The sequence below is a fragment of the Bombus fervidus genome, chromosome 16 (assembly GCF_041682495.2).
Source record: "Bombus fervidus isolate BK054 chromosome 16, iyBomFerv1, whole genome shotgun sequence".
Classification (NCBI taxonomy): domain Eukaryota; kingdom Metazoa; phylum Arthropoda; class Insecta; order Hymenoptera; family Apidae; genus Bombus; species Bombus fervidus.
The window spans coordinates 8,401,395-8,420,341 of record NC_091532.1 but is presented as its reverse complement, the minus strand read 5'-3'; the positions used below and the strand labels follow the sequence as shown (position 1 = coordinate 8,420,341).

The following is an 18,947-nucleotide window of genomic DNA, read 5'->3' as shown; positions in this document are numbered from 1 at the left end:
TTTTGATAGAAGAAAAAAAGATACCTCAATTTCTCTAATCTAATCTATTTATCGTCAACGACTTAGTACAACAAGAAGTTAGCCCCTCGAGGGGAAAGGGAGAGAGAAAGGGGGAGAGAGAGAGAGAGAGAGAGAGAAAGTCGGTTTTCTCAGAGTCGGTACGTCAGCTCTTTTTTCCCTCGTTCAACGCAAGGAACATCTAGGACAAGCCTCTGCTTGTTACCTTGAACTTAGATAAGCGCCCCTTGGGCTCGATTATAATTTGACGAGCGTTTAACGTGCGTTGAACAACAGCGGCTGTCCGACGAATATTTTATTTGACAGTCTAAACGCGATAGTAATTCGTTTACGGTCGATGCTCGACCCTCGCGTAACCCCCTAACTGAGAAATTGGGCCTCTCCAATTAAGGAAACGGTCGGGGAGAGAGAGAATGTGCGGCGTGCGGCAGCCGTCCGAGTGACCGAGCTGAGAATACGAGTCTTAAGGTCTCGGAACACGGCGTCGCGGCGTCTTATTGCGCGTGTCGCGCATAACAAGTTGTGTACCACGTTACTAGTATGTCAAGACTATGTTAGGCTTCAATGTTGAGGTACGCAGGATTAATGGTTTGGATTGAGATTGATAGCAAAGTTGGTGGAAAGCATTCGATGTTTATGGGAAAGGTAATTTGTTTGTTGAGCTGGTAACCGGGAATTTAATGTTACATCGGGTATTGTATTAAACGGGTGGTATTTTGAAGAAGCATAGAGAAGGTTTTCGTCCCTTATTTCTGTTGGACTGGAGAAGTTTCGAGTGAAAGGAATAGAAAGAATGTAACGCGAAGGTAAGATAATGCAGCGAGAGAGTGAAAAAGCACGCTGGACTTGAAATATCTCAGCATGTTTTGAAAACTGAATTACTTTCTATCGCAGTATTTTCTTTACACCCTTGCTTACTGCATGAAAAGAAGAAAATTCAAAAGACCGACGATTCATTTTGGATTTTTATTTCAATTTAATCCACCTCTTAATCTTTAGCTAACCGCCAATTAGCTGACGGGAACTCGTATTTTAGCGTGGCCATTATCGTCATTCAGAAACGCGCATTAAAAAACATGCAGTGCTCTACATCACCGGTCTCATGCAACAACACAATTACGGGATATCGCGATGGATACGAAATTAGCGACTTCTCCTCTCTTTCTTTCTCCCACTTTTCCTCGATAATTAATCGCTTACCGCAAACGGTTCATTAATCGTTCGTTTCGCGTAACGCAGTGAGACGAGACGAGCGCGAAACGTTGTGAAACGTGAAAATTTATCTGCCATTATATACTTCTAGGCGAGAATTTCCACGAAATCAGGCAAACTGGCGACGCTTTATCAGTTTCTGTCTCGGACGAATTCGTAAACATCATCGTTCTTCTCTTCGTTTCGCGCAATTGAATTGTTATTAGAGAAAATTGTACAAGTTACAAGTTACTAACACTAATACATTTTACGTAGGATTTATTGGACGAAATATTTCAGAATTATAAAGAAGAAATTTCATGATTTATAACTTGTAGCTTATCGATTTACTGATATTACTATGTAATTGCTTAATTATTGTCCAAGTCCTCTTGGACCTGCAACGTCGAGCATTGCAATAATGATTTAATTAAAAAGACAAAGATTATTAAGAGAAAAATATTATTTCTTTAAGAATGAGAATTGTTTACACTCGTGTATTCACATATTATATTTTATATCCCAAACTGTTGTATATTCCTTTTCACAAATTATTTCGCATAATTAAATGACATATGTTTATATGTCACGAATAATTAAGTAACATGTGTTCACGTGTTATGACCATTTTGATGTATATCTCAAATCCACGCTTTCATCTGGCACAAATGACTAATCACAAATGCAATATCAATCACATCGAAATCCATGTCTTTCGATAGGCGTTTCCATAGAATTGTAATAGACACAAAAGATACGAGAACAATCATTGAATGCTTTGGACTTTGACAAAGTTCCAGATAAGGATAAATCTCAATTGTTCTACAGTAGACCCCTAAATCATAATTCATAACAATATCGCAAAGCAAATATAGTTATATAACGAAAAAGTAAACATAGTATTTAAAAACTAACGATTTAATATCACTACACCAATTACTCTCATTTTTGCAAGGAATCCTTCAAAAATCTCAGTCGATTATATTCGAACGAAACAAACAGCTCGAAATTTCGATATAGAAAGACAAATCAGAAGAAAACGTGCAAAATTTGTTGACAGAAATTCTCTAGATGATAATTGAATCTTACTACCTGGTCTGAATTAAAAGAAAGGATCAGGCTATTACGTACACAAAGAGAGCCGCGTGGTGGTGAACGCCACTCGACGTTTTGTAATTAGTCATATTTAGCAGCGTTGAGAGATATAGATCGCGAATTCGCGGAACCAGCGAACGAAGGCTGACAAGAAAAAGGGTTTCTGGCGGCGCGAAAGAACGAATTGCAGTACACAGCTATGACAACGCGTCTGCCGACGTGTTTCCTATGACATTCTTTATGGTGGTATCGTTGCGTCGCAGAGTTGAGCAAAATTGTACTCGGATAACCGGTAACGAATAAAGATAAGGAATAAAATTTGTTTCGCAAATAATGACAGAATATCTAATCGAACAAGAATTTATTCGAGTGAGAAACTATTCGTGTAAGAATTTATCTGAATAAAAATTTATTCGGATCACTTATCCCTTTAAGGATTTATTTCGATAAAAGATTTTTTAGGTCAGGGATGGAGAAAAAGTACTGTACGTGAAATATATCTTCAAGCGCAAATTGCTATAATATTGGCTCTCACGATTAACTTTTTCTTCGACAGGAATGAAACGATGCGTTTTATTCTTTCTATTTCTTTCTTCTCCACTGTCCCAGTAAAAAGCTCGTTCTTTCTTTAAATATCTCCTTAGAAGCGATATTACGAATTTCCAAGATTTTAATGGCACGATTCCTCCAAAGAAATGAGGGGAAATTGAAGACGAATGAGACAGCGGTGTCAGCAATGACTGTAAATCAGGATTATCTGATCGGCACTGATTGAACCAAAAAATCACCATGGCCCTTATTTGTTAAAACTATCTCGTATACAGGATGCCGGGAGTTCTCACAGATATAATTTATCTGTGGTACTCATAAATTTCCACGGAGATAATAAAGAAACCAATCCTTCACCGGAGTTTCTCCTCTCGATATTTTGACCCTTGCACGTGGCACCATCGAATGATATAACTCGTGTATACTTACGAGATCGAAAAACACCCTGTGGTGCATCAAAATACGGGAGTAATATTATAGGTAATAATTCGTCTGAGTTCCGTAAATTTCAAGTAATCGCAAATATTTCTTACAAAAATTCCCTTAGGTACATCGAAGATAATTTTTCCCTGTTATTAAAGAAAATAGATGTATAGTAAATTATGTGCAAAAAGAAGAATTATTGCAATTTATACGATACAATATTTTGTTTATGTATCGTTGCTTGATATTTGTAAAAAATATTAGAAATATTTGAAACATTGAGAAGTTTTATTTAATTTAAGCTTAAATGGAAATGTAATATATTAGAGGGAATTTATTAAAAGATGGGAGTATGTGCGTCATTTCACTATAAATTGTATTTATAAAGATCTGTTTGATATAGATATATTTTCCTGTACAAGAGTTTGATCGTTTTATATTTTCTTCAATAAGTCCTCTTATTCTCGAAAATAGGAAGTTATGACGGAAAGATTGATTTAACGTAAAAATGCGGAAGGAATATTTACATCCACGGGTAGAAAGTGGTTCCTTTTACTGGACAGTTTCGAGCACAAGAGTATCGAGTTACAAGCTTGGAATCGCTCCTGAAAATAGGCAAGCTGTGGGACATCGCTGTAGAAACACTTTACTTCCTATAGGAGTTTCTCTCTAGACATTTTATTTTTTTACGTTTTCCATTATTTAAAATAAATGTTGTAGATTTATCTACTTAAAAATAATAACAAGATTCATCATTGTATAGGAGGTTTCAGTAAATCTTCAATTACAGCTTTAAAAGGGTTGAAGATAAAAATAATTAATAATTTCTTGTCTTAAAAATTAAATACATAATTCTAATAATAGAGAAGTAGGATGTGTGTTAGAGATATTTCCTCTCTAAAAACAAAGTTTTATAATTATATAAAATTTATTTCCGTCTCGACTGGTAGATCTAGAGCGACAAAAATAATTAATACTCTGTGATTGACTTAATTGACAGCAATCAATCAATAATTATCTAGTCGTTCCAGACGACACCCTATTGTTCTTATTTCATTTTTTTTATCACCACGCATCGATTTGAACTCAATTGCCTTTCTATACAGAGCAGTAAAAACTGTAAAATATTAAATATAAAATAGCTATCTTATGAAAGATTTAAAAACAAAATAATTGAGCAATAAACGCAAAGAATTGGATATAAAAGGAAATTACAACGAAGCATAAAACGTTAATGTAATGTGTAATAATAACTTCATAATTACTAATACATACGAGCAATTAATAAGTAATGTGGGATGGATCGAACGAGAAGCTATAATTATTTAATGAAACAGGCTTCTTTATCATCATTCGTGATTTATTATTCTACAACTCAAACAAACTTTTCTACGTGGGGAAACACTAGCGGAAAATTGTGGCATAAATTTATGAGGCTTATGGAGTCAAAGAGGTGTGTCTGGTTACTCTTGAACTTTTAAGATAGACGCTTAACGAACTCGAAACTTTCCGAGTCATGATCTTCGTAGGCGGTCGACTCTTTATGGAAACAAAGGAGCGACCGGGATCATTCGATTATGTCGATTCGTTAAACATGCAAATTTTGTACCAGCTTACGCTCTGTTGAGTTAAATTCGGTCAAGCTCTTCTGAACTTTACTTGAATGTTGATTTTGTCCTTCCTTTTACGTAGAAGAAGTTACTTCATATTCTGGCGATTCGGTAATTTTAGTGAAAAGAAAAAAGATAACTATAAGAGAGAGAAACTCATATTTTGGAAGAACAAGGTATAAAGAACAAGGAATTTTGTTTTTAATTGTGAGAAACTTTTATGAATTATTGATGATAGAAACGATTCATAAGGGAGGGATCATAAAAATAATTATTAAAATTTAGGAGCAGTTTTACTGGAATAAATATATTTATCGAGCATACAAGAATTGACAAATTATTATGAAAAGTAAACGAAAGTTGATTCATTGAAATAAGAAAAGATAATGACATAAAATTAATAAATTTACAGAAGAAAAATTTCATGGATAGTAATATCGATTTTTCGTTTTTTACGAGACACAGCTGAGGAGGACGTAGGTGTATGCAAGGAAAAGAGATATATCAGGAGATACGAGAACGTCCCTCAAAATAAATAGCCTTTTCCTATCGTGGCAGACCTATATCTTTTTCTGTGCCTGAAAGAGCAAACAAGATGGTACGGATTTACCGTATCTAAAGGTGAGATCTTCCTACACTTTCACAGAATCGCTATAGGGGCGAAGGCAACTAGGAAGCCTAATAAATTCATTGGAAATTCACTGAATCACCGGATACTAATTTCAATCTCAAATTTGAGCCCTTGGAAACTCGATAAAAAGCTTTTGACTGAGAAGCGTATTGTTAAAAATGTAAAGTATCTAGATCAAACGATAATTCGTTATTATGCACGAGAAATTATAAACGTCGATAACTTGTATTTCGTGACGAATAAAATTCCACTACTGAAATAAAAACACGAGTGGTAGCCTGCAGTAAGATTAAAGCGAGGTTAATTTCAATATTTCCACATAAATATCAGTAAAATTAAAATTCAAACAGCTTCTCGTCTTGAAACATTCGACAATCAACGCCAGCGAATCTTGCAGTGAAATTGAAGCGAGATTAATTGCAATATCTCTACATAAATATCAGTAAAAGTGCAGAAATATTATTAAAGGATTGCAAGGATTAATACTCGAGGAACTCCTCGTCCTCAAACATTCGACAATTAACGCCAGTGACTGTCGCAGTAAAATTGAAGGGAGATCATTAAGCTTGGAAAATATAATTTTATGAAACTTCAAAGCACAGTTTCCCAGGGACGAGATAGGGGACGTAAATGGCTGAGGGACGTCGAATTCGCGTAAAATTCACGGTACCGTTCCCCGGACACTTTTTCACGGATGACGTAAAAATAGAGAAGTGCCGCCACGCTATGGGGGAATGGGTGCTGAATGTCGACGCACCATGGAAAATGCATATGAACACAAAAATAAGCGGCTGCCGGCCAGATAAAAATAATAAAGGGGCGGCTGTAAAAACAGAAATAGGCACGACTATACGTCGGTGCACAAGGGACGACTGGTCCCTGCAGCCAGCGACATTTCACGCGGTATTTACTGGCGATTGTCGCTAAATCGCTCTGCACCGCCACGGAAACAAGCTTCGCCGGCTTCCGTTGCATAATTTATTCGCGTCGATTCATAGACATTTCTCGAGTAGACGCTTCCGTTCATGTGCCGATAAGAGTTACGTTACAAAATAATTTTACTGCGTTCCTTACTTAAATATGTGCCAAACACGACATTTAAAATTTGCATTTATATTAGAATCGAAATCATTTAAAAAATGTTAAATTCTCCATCTATGTAATTTCTAAGATAAAAGTAACTAAAATCATTGAGACGATTGTTCCAAATTAACAAATTTCATCTATGTTTCAAATAAAATTTGTTTATACCTTGTTTTTCAAGAATGTTATCTCTTGTAGAGTAATTTATTTCTTACCTGGGCTCTTTATTTATTAAATTCTTATTTATTTATTAATTTCCGTAACTTGTAATTTGCGCATTATTTCACTGCTTGGTCACCGTTATGGATGAAAGAATCTCGTTTGTCAACAAATGTTTCGACAAATTAATCATCGACGCGATCCCTTTTGATAACTGAGCATTGTTTGAAACATTATGCAAATGATTTACGCACTGCCGCACGGACGTGACATTCGTACGAGAGTTATCGACAGAGCAGCAACAGTGGACTTCCGGTTCACCGAATAAATCGCAGTTGCCGGACATTGCGTATTGACCAATCAGAGTTCGTTTAGGTACTTGATGATCATTCCGGCTCCGATCACGAAGCCCTTTCCAGGGCGCGAATCAAAATCGGGCCTCGAAATCGTTTCCCTGTGCATTCTCCATCGCGGTCCCTCCTTCTTCTTCTCCTTCTTTTTTTCACTTGGTTGCAATTAACCCTCGTTTAAAAGGTTTGTGCGCCTCTATTAGGCCACAATAGGGATTTTATAATTCGATCTGCGACGGCTGACGAAAATAATTACTGCTACGTGGGACAAAGACGATGAAACGCGTTTCAGAGGGACATTAAACCTTACAACTTTATTTTATCCATTTTCGCTCTTAGCAGAGGGCTGGAACGAGCTTTAACGCGCAGCTACTGCATTAAAAGTTAAATTAAGAAAAGATTCTTTTCCATTTTCACGCGATTATTCCTCGTAATTGTGATTCTTTCGAGGATGAAGATTTCTGTTGAAGAAAGAGAAGTATGTTCTTGAAGGGATCTTGCACCAATTGTTCGGATGAAAAGGATGAATGAATCGGAGATTTTTCGTATATTCTGGATTAGGTACTGGCCGTTTACGGTTGTTCAATAAGAATTCTACTTTGCTGGGATAATTTCGTCCGAGTAATATATCTGAAGAACCTATGAAACGAGACTCAAAGAGAAGAAGCTCGTAGCAATGGAAAATATGTAGATTTTGAAAGGATTTTTTCTCTATGGTTATGAAATAGTTTCAACTAAAGCAATTTATCACGCTTCATTATGATACTTCAAAAACAAACACTCCGCTGAATTCAATCTTTCCAACTAGCAAAAAGAAAAGATATTCCATTACCAGTTTATAAATTCTAGGTTTTTAAATTTAAAATACATATATCCTTGAAAAATGTTAGAAACACATGATTCATCCGATACATGGCGTCGATCACTCAATGAGAGGATCCATGTTGTTTGTTTTCGGATGTTTGGCTAGTCTTTGGTCTATACATCAATAAATTTCCTTGTAGAGAAACAAATCAGATCGAAATAATTCGTGGAAACGGGTCAAGCCACGGAGTACGAGAGCAATTTGCAATTTTGCTTCGCTGAATCCAGTGGTTGGCTCGTTAACCGGTCAAATTAGCGCGATTAATGATGTCGAAGGACGACCGAGGGATAATTAAGAATAATTACGCCCCAAGGGAAGAGCTCTCTCTCTCTCTCTCTCTCTCTCTCTCTATTTCATTTCCTTCTTTTCCAGGATCGGATGGTGCAAAAAGACGGAAGATGGCTTCCGTCCTGGCGAACGGAACCTTTAATTTCTAGCTTCTCGGGTATAGCTGGAGTTAATGATCAAATAGTAATTATTTTCAATTAATTAATATGCTCAGTGGCTGGTGTTTTACCATAGTAGATATGGTGGATTTATGTTCGTCCTTGGTGACGTGTATAGCGAAGTAAAATATATGTCCGTGTATTGTGCTAACTGAAGCATGGAAAATTAAGTAACGCAGGGAAGCATTTAAGCATATCTCGGTCGAATATCCTTGAACTTTTTACCGTTCTAATATTTCATATTTCCACTTTATTACGTAGCTAATTTGTCGTAATTTTTTAATTTTTCACATTTCCAATTTTTTTTCTACGTTCAATTTCTTCCATATTTTATACTTCTGTTATACTACGCTTTATATTCCTAATTTGTTTTTAACTCTTTTTACGTTTCTAATTTTTTATATACGCAACTTCTATCGAACTGCTTTCAATGTTCTATACTTGTGTATAATTATTGTAAAATTGTTTTATTTATAACATTCAGGATATACCTTCTAAAGCATTGATTTATATATAGAAATAATGAAAAGTTGTTTCTTACTTAAAAAGGAAAGAAAAGAAAAGAAATTGGTAGGTAGATCACGTTTTTAATTTCGAACAATAACAACGTGTAACACGTGAACGGAGGACGTTAAATGAAAATCGAAGAGGGCAATCGAGAGGGAAGGAAATCGAGTCGTCGCGTTCCGGAAACGAAGTTCGAGCAAAGGTGGGACCGGAAATCGTGCTCGACCGACACCAGGAAGTATAACCGGTAAATATATACGCGGATGGAAAGAGGCATGTGCCGGTGGAATGCTTAATTTCACGGTTATTGACCTGCATCTTGCAGACAGATCTATCGCGACCTGCTCTATTGTCTGCTTAACATGCCATCGGACGAGCTTCGTTACGCGAAACAGAATCATTAATTATTATTCTGCATCTCTGCATCGAGGGAACAATTAACTGCATATTTCCTGGTGTATACACCATATATATATCGATATCGAACAACGTGGACGAGTTCTAAAAAATATTTCACATGATAGCAATATTTTACTCTCGACTGTTAAAGAAATCGTTTTTGATATGATAGGTGTGTTTTTATTTTCGCACACGGAATATCGATTTGTTAAAATCAAACAGCATGTAGGAAGAATATATATTTTACTGTATGAAATTGAAGCTTTTTTGGCATTCAGAATATCGAACTGTTAAAATTGAACACCATTGGAGGATATCTCATGTGTTAATTGAAATAGGCGTATCTGGTCGAAAGGTAGATTTGAAAAAAATTACTTTTAGTATTTAACAACCAGACATCGATATCATATACGCCCAAGATATAAATTTCTTATTTAATAAACATATAAATGAATTACTTTTGTGCTACCTGGTAGCAATGACTCGATTTAAGCGAAAGTTACAGATACGCCCTTTTGAATTGACACGGCAGAAACACGATAAATATTATATTTTTAATAATCTTCTGACTGAAATTTAACGAAAAGATGAATTTAAATTAAATTCGTAATGTTAGAGTGAACAATTTTGAGGTATTAAAGCTTCCCACACTTGAAAGTATTACAATTGTCAGCTCTACCAATGATTAGATAAAGTGAATTTTAGGTAAATAAATGTGTAAAGATGTTTTCAAGATTAGATATTAAAATAGTATACAATTTCTTGTCGAAGACTGTAAGATTAGTATGTCAGAGTTGTCAGATCTGTCAAAATATAAAACATAAACAAGATAAAAAAATAGGAAAGGAACACTCTATGACTCTATTTCATTGAAAACGCATCTATTAATGTGACATTTTCTATTATCAATAATACCTGTCTATAAAAGTGTTAAAAAGGTATTGCAAATTATTAGTTTCTCACTAATTTCCCATCAGATCCCGAAATTCTAATTATTCTCGCGAATAAAGCAAAATTCATTTATAGAAAAAATACTCCCAAGCATCGTTGAGCATTCAAGTGACACGTAATACGCGTTAAACACCATATATATTGTAACAAGCTTACGAAAACATTGTCCATAAGCCACGATTCGTCAAACAACACCGATATCAATATGAAGTATACATGTTCTTGGTGGTTGGTAATTTATTACCCTCTAGAAGACTGAAAGACCGATGTCGAAACGGAAACGCGACAGGTCGCGTTGTCGTAGAGCTGGAATACGAATCAGCGTGGCTTGTCGACACGGTTTGTTTTAACGACACCCGGGGACAGGGTGTCACGACAACGTCTCGTCCGGATGCAACATGGCGCGATTCCGCAGAGCCGGATGCACCGGTTCTTTCGTCGTACCCGTACACACAGTTTATCCTGCTAGCTACGTGTGGCCCCGTACACACCATGGAAAATATAGTATAAAGCAGAGTGTATCCTTTCGACGGGTCGTACTGACGGGAACGACGTGACAATGTCAACAAGTGAACGAAAACTTCCGGTTAAAGCGAACGGCGACCTCGTTATCGTCGATGTTTAAAGCAGAGATGTTATTTCTCTGATTCTTCGCTTGTTCGAATTTGATATTTGTCTTGATTGTGTTTGGCAATTTCCTCAATGAAAGGAAAAATTCCGAAAAAAAAAAGGAATTAAAGAGCCAAGTCTTGTCGAATCGTCAACGATCTAGATTAATTACAAACGATGATAACTGGTTTTGTCGAAAACGAATGTCTCTATTGTTTTGTTAAGAACTTGTAAGAGTACCATTTTGCGTATATGTAACACGAGTTTAAAAGGATTAAGCGAAATTAATACGTGGTATTGAATATTCCATGACAGATGGAGCGTAATTATTCAGAGGTTTCTCGTAAATAATAATTTTAATGTGGTGTACAAATCATGATTTCGAATTTGTTTAAGAAATATAGTTTTTCGAATGTTGGAATTTTGTTGAATTTTATTCGTATCCACTTGTTTGTTGAATTGGGTTCATTCTTTTTAAGTTTGATACATTCTAATAATATATTTTTTGATCGCATAATAGATGTTGAGAATAATCAACAAGCCGGTTCTTTATTTTCTACTGTCTGAAACCTGAATTTTTTCCCGTGTTTCTTCGACGTCTGCGTTTGCAAACGCAGTTGGTGGAATCGAGGATTCTCGAAGTCTGGCCTGCGCGGATATCCACGCTTCATTTCCGGCTTTAATTGAAAACAGAAACGAGGGAGAGCCACGAGTTCGTTTTGAAGGCTCCTCGAATCTGTTTGTCTGAAGCTTGTTATTTAGACTTCAGTAAATCTGAAATACTTTTGTTCCAATACAGAGTATCAAAAGAAATCTATTTTACATATTAAAAGTCACTCGTAGTCAAGATTCTTTTAACATCAAATATAAATATAAAATTGCAATAATTCAATTTTGTAACATCTTTAATTACTCTACGTATCTTCGAAAATTCTTGTAATTTTGAAATTAAATTTCCTAATTAATCCTAGATCTACAAAATCCTCCATTACTTTTCTATACATCCATAAAACCTCTCTGCGTTCAATTCCAATAAATGTTCTACAACTGAGACTACCTCCGATACCTAATTCTACAAAATTAAACCAGAAAAATGATCACGAGTGAAAGTTATTATTGTAAGAACTAAAAGCTTCATTATTATTTAATATTAGAAGATATAGAATTTATAGAAGATATAGATTATAGTAGATTAAATCATTATTTGCAGTGGTTAACGCATTATTACATAATATTAGCATAATAGGTATCGTTACAGAATGCTAATACCGAAACAAAATTCACATGTAGTGAAATTCTGCTCATGATAGCACTTAAGCTGAAATAATTTTTACTTTCTACGTCTCGTAATCAAATCACATAACGATTTCCTATCAATCTCTGCATTCGAACAGATATTTATATAATCAGCATTCCCCTTGGAGCTCATACACGCTTCCAATCCATGTGCATTGCCTGAACCGGAAAGTCCCGTAGCTAATTAAGCAACAACAATGGAACACGTGAGACACGTGGACGACATAAGTTCTGAGAGTCGCGGTCGGATCATGTGGAATCGCCACGATCGATGGATCACGTATGGCCGTAAATTTTACAATCTATCTGCCGCATTTTGGGTTCGGGTGTCTCGATCGGCCACAGATCGGAAAACGCGACTCGTTCGACGAATACTAAGAGTACTGGGCTTCCGGGGACCGGGTGTCGTCTACACACGTCCGTCCACAGCCGAAGATTATCTCTTCGAGCCGATCAAAGATCACCGGATTTCCTTTAAGACCGCGATTGCTAATTGGAATTCCAAGAGGAACCTGGCTTCCATGAGAATTGCGCTTTTTGGGCTTGTTGTTCGCAAAAATTTCGACTGATTGATTTTCGGGGTACTTTTGAATGTTTCAGTGATTATAACCGAAAATAAGTATACATGAAGTATGGAATTTTAAAGAAAAGCGTATAATCACGAAAGGGATAGTTTTTCGATCCCGGCAATATTTAATATTTCATTCCAGTCGATTCATATCAGTATTATTTACTTCCTAATCATCTAGTACCATTACTTATTTCTACTGGAAGAAAATAATCGAATGAAAATTTCTTTTCAAGACTAAATTGCCTATACATCTATGTACTACCTAATCATAGCGTGCTATAATATAAAAAGACATTTCTTAGATACATTAACTTTTCTTCTCGAAAAAGAAATAATCAAACGGTGAATTATTCCTGATAACGATCACACTTAAATTTCAACTTATTTGGAGTTTGAATAAGAGCATAATAGAAATGTATTTTAAATGAAACCCTTTTTGATTCACAAAGTATTACTTTTTAACAATATTCTATAAAGAGAGTTTTAAAACTTGTACAAACTATTACAAATTTTCAAACATAAAACTTCTAATGTTTCTATCTCAGATGATCATGATCATTAGAATCTGACGACAATATATCATTGTGTAATTACCTAAGATATTAATGCAAACCTAGCTTAAATACTATAATACAGTAATATAATACAATTTTAATATGCAACAACCCTCCTCAAATAAAGATTAGTTAAAATCCAAATTATTTCTTTATCACACACCTACAGCATTTCTTCCCAAACTATATCGACATAACTGGTAAGTTCGATTAAAAAAATCGATTCCACAAGGACCAACAATGGGTTTCACCGCGCGAATCGTCGTCAAACGATCGGGACCGGTTCGAATTCGTAACGAGGCTTTTGTACGTGATTCGAACGAGCATGCGGGCGCGTGCAAAGCGAAATCTGGCCCGTGGGAACGAACTACGGGTCTTTTTCGTTCGAGTGCCGACCATAATCACCACGCCGCGATTGATCGACAAGGAGGAAAGAATGAAATCGGTGAATATTCGCTTATGAGAATCAAACGCGACATTCATCCCTTTGTTTCGATCTGTCCACGCGATTCTAAGATCTCTTGATCGGCCAATTGAGTCTCGTTGACCCATTCATTAATACATCAATGTGATCAAATCGAAATAGTAATAAGTAAACGGGACTTTTGACATGAAATAATATCCTACGGTATTATGGTATGTATGGTATATAGTTCTCAAGATGCTTTTATAGACTCGATTCTTCTTCGATCGAAGTCGCTCCCTCGCTGAGTATTATTGGAAGATAAAGGACGAATTAACTCATTTTACTCGAAGTCTTAATATTTGAAGATTACAGGGGAAAAATACAATACATTATACTGCCCATTCTTCTTTTCTTTTTCCTTTTACAGAAGAACGGTTTTAAAATTCAGCAGGTCAATCAATTTCATACATTTCGAACGAGTTAATTCGTCTTCGTTGCTTGATATATTAGCCCTTTGCGGTTCCGGTTACATTCGACATTCCAAGAGATTCATACTCGAGAAGTCACTTTCAAAATCTATTTGTAATCTGGTTATAGTTTCATAGTCTTTCGTAATCGATAACCCATCTGTATTAATATAATTCCATTAAGTAAAATCTTAAAATCTCAATCGCTGTTGGCTAGTTTTACTTCTACTCACCCCTGCTCGAAGAACTGCGATGTCTTCTGCGCCTGGACCTGCTGCAAGATCTCGTCTTCCGGTCCTCTACGTGGACACCATCTACAGTATCTACAGGCGCTGGCGGCGCCATTGTGTCAGGTTCTACGAGAACTGTGGGGCTTTGCGGTTGCTTTCTGGAGACGTGGTCTTTGCTCGAGGAACCTCGATCTTTGCCTATGAAGGTGCTGATCGAATGCCTTCTGCGACCTGCTGCCGCTGATCCTGTTGCTGGCAGCGTGGATGAAAGGTTGTAGTACCTGAAATAATTTCAACAACTTAGTGACAATTCGTTACATTAATATTAATTAATAGACAGTGGGTATTTATGTACATTTCTATTATATTTATATCATTCTCACTTGATTTTATTACTGACCTAGCGTCATCGACACCAACGAAGACTTCGTTCGAGTCTTGATCATCGTCATCGTCATCGTCGTCGTCATCGTCATGGTTGTGATTATCTCTGGCCAATCCACAGTATACCATATCATTAGACAGCAGCTCGCTAGCGGACTTCAACACAGCTCTGCTTCGGCCTGGACGTCTTCTGTCGTTCTCAGAATGAGAGTGTGACCTGTGGAGAACGATACGTTAAGTAGTATTTTGTATTCTTACCCCTGGAAAAATTTTATTTTATTTCTTGTCTTCAACAAGAATAAGAGATTCCAGTCAATTTAAAATTCACAAAACTTCTATAAATTCGAAATTCTAACCCTCTTACAGTGTATCACGAGAGAGACTCAGGCAAGCTGTCAAATAAATAATACTATTTATTTTCATATCCTAAATCTTATCAATCTCATCACACAGATATAACGTAATTATCGCTATAAAAAGTCGAGAGAGTATATATTTTTATATGTGATATCAGAAATGTAAAAATAATTATCTTCCGACTCGTTCATTTTATGTTGTCCATTACTTCATTAAACTGCTAAGACTTTAAACTTCAGCCAACTGCTCACTTCATTAACCAACTACCACAAACCAATAAGAAATCCAAAACACACATAGTTCAAACTTCTGTTATATCATAAAAAAAAAAAAAAAAAAAAAGAGGAAGGAAAGTCACCAACCTATGAGGTAGATACGGCGAGGGTGGTGCAACATCCGAAGGTCTCGGATCACCTTTCAGGAACTGCTGTGTTCTTTCGTGATCTGCATTGGCGCTAACAGATCTGAACAAATTTCTGAAACTCCTTCTCTGATTACCAGGACCACCATGAGCGCCGTTTCCGCACTGACCAGTTCCATTTCTGGGCAACATTGGCATCTTCTCTTCTGTGGGCGTGGAGGCGCCTGAGGTACTGCCTTTGTTATTTTCCTGCGGTATCAGAGTGCTCGTGGTGGACGTGGAGAGGACGCTGGCCGACGAAGTGGTGCCCATTTTGCAAGGACGTCGCCGGAACAGGGCTGTCAGCCCCGTTGGTCCCTTGGAGGGCGGCGAGAAGGCGACGCTCGTTGTCGACGCAGGCGTCGTCGATACCGACGACGTCGCCGTCCCGCTCGACAACGAGAAATACGAAGGATTGTCTGTGAACATGCGGATCCAAGGTCATAGAACCTCCTCCGCAAACTCGTACGAGGACGCTTTCTGCCTTGTTGTTCAGTTTAATCTCTTTTTGGCGTCATTTCACGATTTGATATTGCAAATACAGTTGTGATAGCAAAGATGAATTAGATTGGAAGGTGGAAGGGTTTAAAGTTTGAAGATTGTGTGGGTTAAAGCTAGTTCGATTTAGAGAATGACATTTTCTCTGTTGACGAGGGTCTAGGTGATTTTAGGTCAGCAACGTTTTGTTCGTTCTGTCAATCACGAGGATAAGTGATTTGTTGTTGCCCCGTCACACTTGAGATAATTTAAATGATTTAGATTGAAAGGTAGAAGGTTCAAAGTCTCGACGCGTTATATTAGTTTGATTTAGAGAGTAACAATTCTCTGTTAATAAATGGTCCGGTTCTTTAGGTCAGTTTTTATTAAACACAAAGTTGAACGACGACTCGTTGAATGTCTCTTTTCATCGACCACAAGGGTAGATCATCGATTGTTTCATTTGAATACACTTTTATTCGAAAGAACAATTTATCCATGAAATAGACGTATGTCCCAATACTTGAATAGAATTATCGACACTTTGAATGGCCACCAAGAATTTCAATAACGTAAAATGTCATTAATATCGGTTAATATTCACGTTATCACAGATTTGAATTTTTCACAATATTTTTCTACGGGGACAGGTAGGATAGAGCACGCGTTGGAGTAAAAAAGTGGAAAAGTATTCACGACTAGACGAACACGAGGTCCACCTGAGACTGTTCGGTTCCAGAGAGATACACCATGCCTATAGGACGCCATGAACGATTCGAATGGTACTTGAAAGTGGGGGGATGGACCGGACGTGCTATTGTCCCCCACCCTGTAAACCAGAAGCGAAGAACGAGACAGCCGTACGCGGCACCGGAAGTCCGCCGTAACGTTGTGAACGATCCGCGCGTTATTACTCTCCGAAGATGAATTGACCTCGTACTGTGGCGAAAGAAAAAAAGAAGGAGGAGGAGGAACGAAAGGGGAAAGATTCACGAGGCGAGCTTCCTGCGAAAACGAGATAGTTTCGTGTTTGTGAAAATATTTTCCAGACGATCTTTCGATCTTGATTTAAACGTCGACTGTGTCGGTGGAGGATCTTGTGAAATATATTTTTTTTAATTTACAAAACGTTGACTGTCTAGGTGGATGAGATTACTACGTTTTTTTAAAACTTGTGATTGACGTATGGGGTCCTTTAATATTTAATAATCATAAAATTACATTTCTGGAACCTCGATCGCGTCATATAGAATAATCCTGTTGTAATTTTCTTTTATATTCTTGCAATCTTTTCGACTGAAGGCTTGTAAAGTAAAATGAAAACGCTTGTTTTACGGTAAAGTTCAAATTAGTTATCTCCTGTTGTTTGTTATATGCACGCACAATGGTCACGTTATTGTAATCGTCGTTTCTCGTCGCAAAACCACAGTGGAAATGATTTCTAAGATAATGGGGTAATAATATTGTACAATCTTAAGAAGCTTCAATTCGCTACGATTAACTCAGTTAAAAGTTTGAAATCTCATGAAATGAAATACAAGCTTCAATATAATTAATGAGTTTCTCCAGCTTCGTTGTTAGTTCTTCCCTTTTTTATTTTGCAATTCGATTCTTTTTTGCATTTTTATTTCTTTTTTCAATCGTTTGTTTTTATCTTTACGTTTTCTTTCCTTCGATAAATTAACTAACTAATAAGTTCACGAAATGTTTTGTAGCGAAGGAAAAGATAATTAAGAACGAGATATAAAAGAATTGTAGACGGTTTTTGGAATTTGCATGATCAGTAGGGGCTACGTAAAACGAATACGGGAAAGGAGAACGGTTTCCAAATACGTTCGTCGCTTACGAATTTACTGATCGAAATCTTTCACCAGAATTCTACTTCTCTCCGTGCACTTTTCGAACGTGTTCGAAAATTTAAGAAGTATCCTAAATATCTGATCTTTCTTATGTTCGTTGAGAGCTTTGTCTTTTTATTCGAATTTCTGCCCACTTGAATGTTTGGTCTATGGTAAAAAATAAAGGTTTACCATTTATTACGTATAGCTTATAAATAAAATCTTAAAAGACAAGAGAAAAAGCATGGAATAACTCGCGAAAGTGTAACTCACGAGCATTCGTAAAAAATCTTTTTTAAATGCATTACACGTGTTACATGAAATTTTTTAAAATATCGTTAGCTTTGTACCAAATTAAGAATCAACGACGCGAAATATAATTATACTCTACTGTTTTGTAAAATATTTCTGTTGTGTTTCCGCGAGAAAAGAGTACGCGAATACAGAAGCTTTGAGCGTGTACAGTACGAGCGACGTGAAATAATTAAAGCCCTCAACTTCAACGTGCAGCTTCTTAAACGTGCAAACCAGGCGAACGAAAGAATTCAATGAATACATAGTATACAAAGAATACAAAAGGGATGTAAAAGAAAATTGCAGGAGAATAAATTCAAACTATCAGAATAATACAATAATTCTTATAAGGTTTCAAACTTTCTAAAGATCCTTGAGTAAAAGGAATCTTCAATGATCTTCCACCGACGAAACTAGACCGAGTTAAAAGATTCAAACTGGACGTGAAAAGAACATCAAACAGAACGATTAAAAGCAATCTCTGATTTTCTAGATTTAAGTTTCTAACCAAAAGACCAGAAATTTAAGAAAATGGGAAGAAAACAAATTGTCAAATGAAGAACAATAGGGGAGACCTGTAAAACGATCGATGAAGCTATAAATAAGAACGAATTAGAAATTCTTGGCGGCTGTCTGAAATAACGTTCCCGGCTCTTTCAGGTATACATAGTCGATTTGAAGCGGCTGATCGAGGATTCGTCGGCAAAAACATTAGCTCACGTCACTGACGATACGCGAAAGGAGAGAAGGAGAGAAGAAAAGTGCATCGTGAGGGTGAAATACACGG

General features: G+C 36.5%; 1 protein-coding gene across 2 annotated transcripts in view; it reads right to left on the bottom strand.

Moving 5' to 3' along the window:
* Stumps (DBB domain-containing protein stumps) overlaps positions 1-18,947 on the bottom strand; it is a 45,688-nt gene that overhangs the window by 16,266 nt on the left and 10,475 nt on the right. For both annotated transcript variants that reach the window (XM_072019349.1, XM_072019348.1), the window contains exons 4-6: positions 15,514-15,970; positions 14,811-15,011; positions 14,414-14,691 (exon numbers count right to left, since the gene is read on the bottom strand). In XM_072019349.1, the coding sequence (XP_071875450.1) occupies positions 14,414-14,691; positions 14,811-15,011; positions 15,514-15,970 (936 nt within the window). The remainder of the gene's footprint in view (positions 1-14,413; positions 14,692-14,810; positions 15,012-15,513; positions 15,971-18,947) is intronic.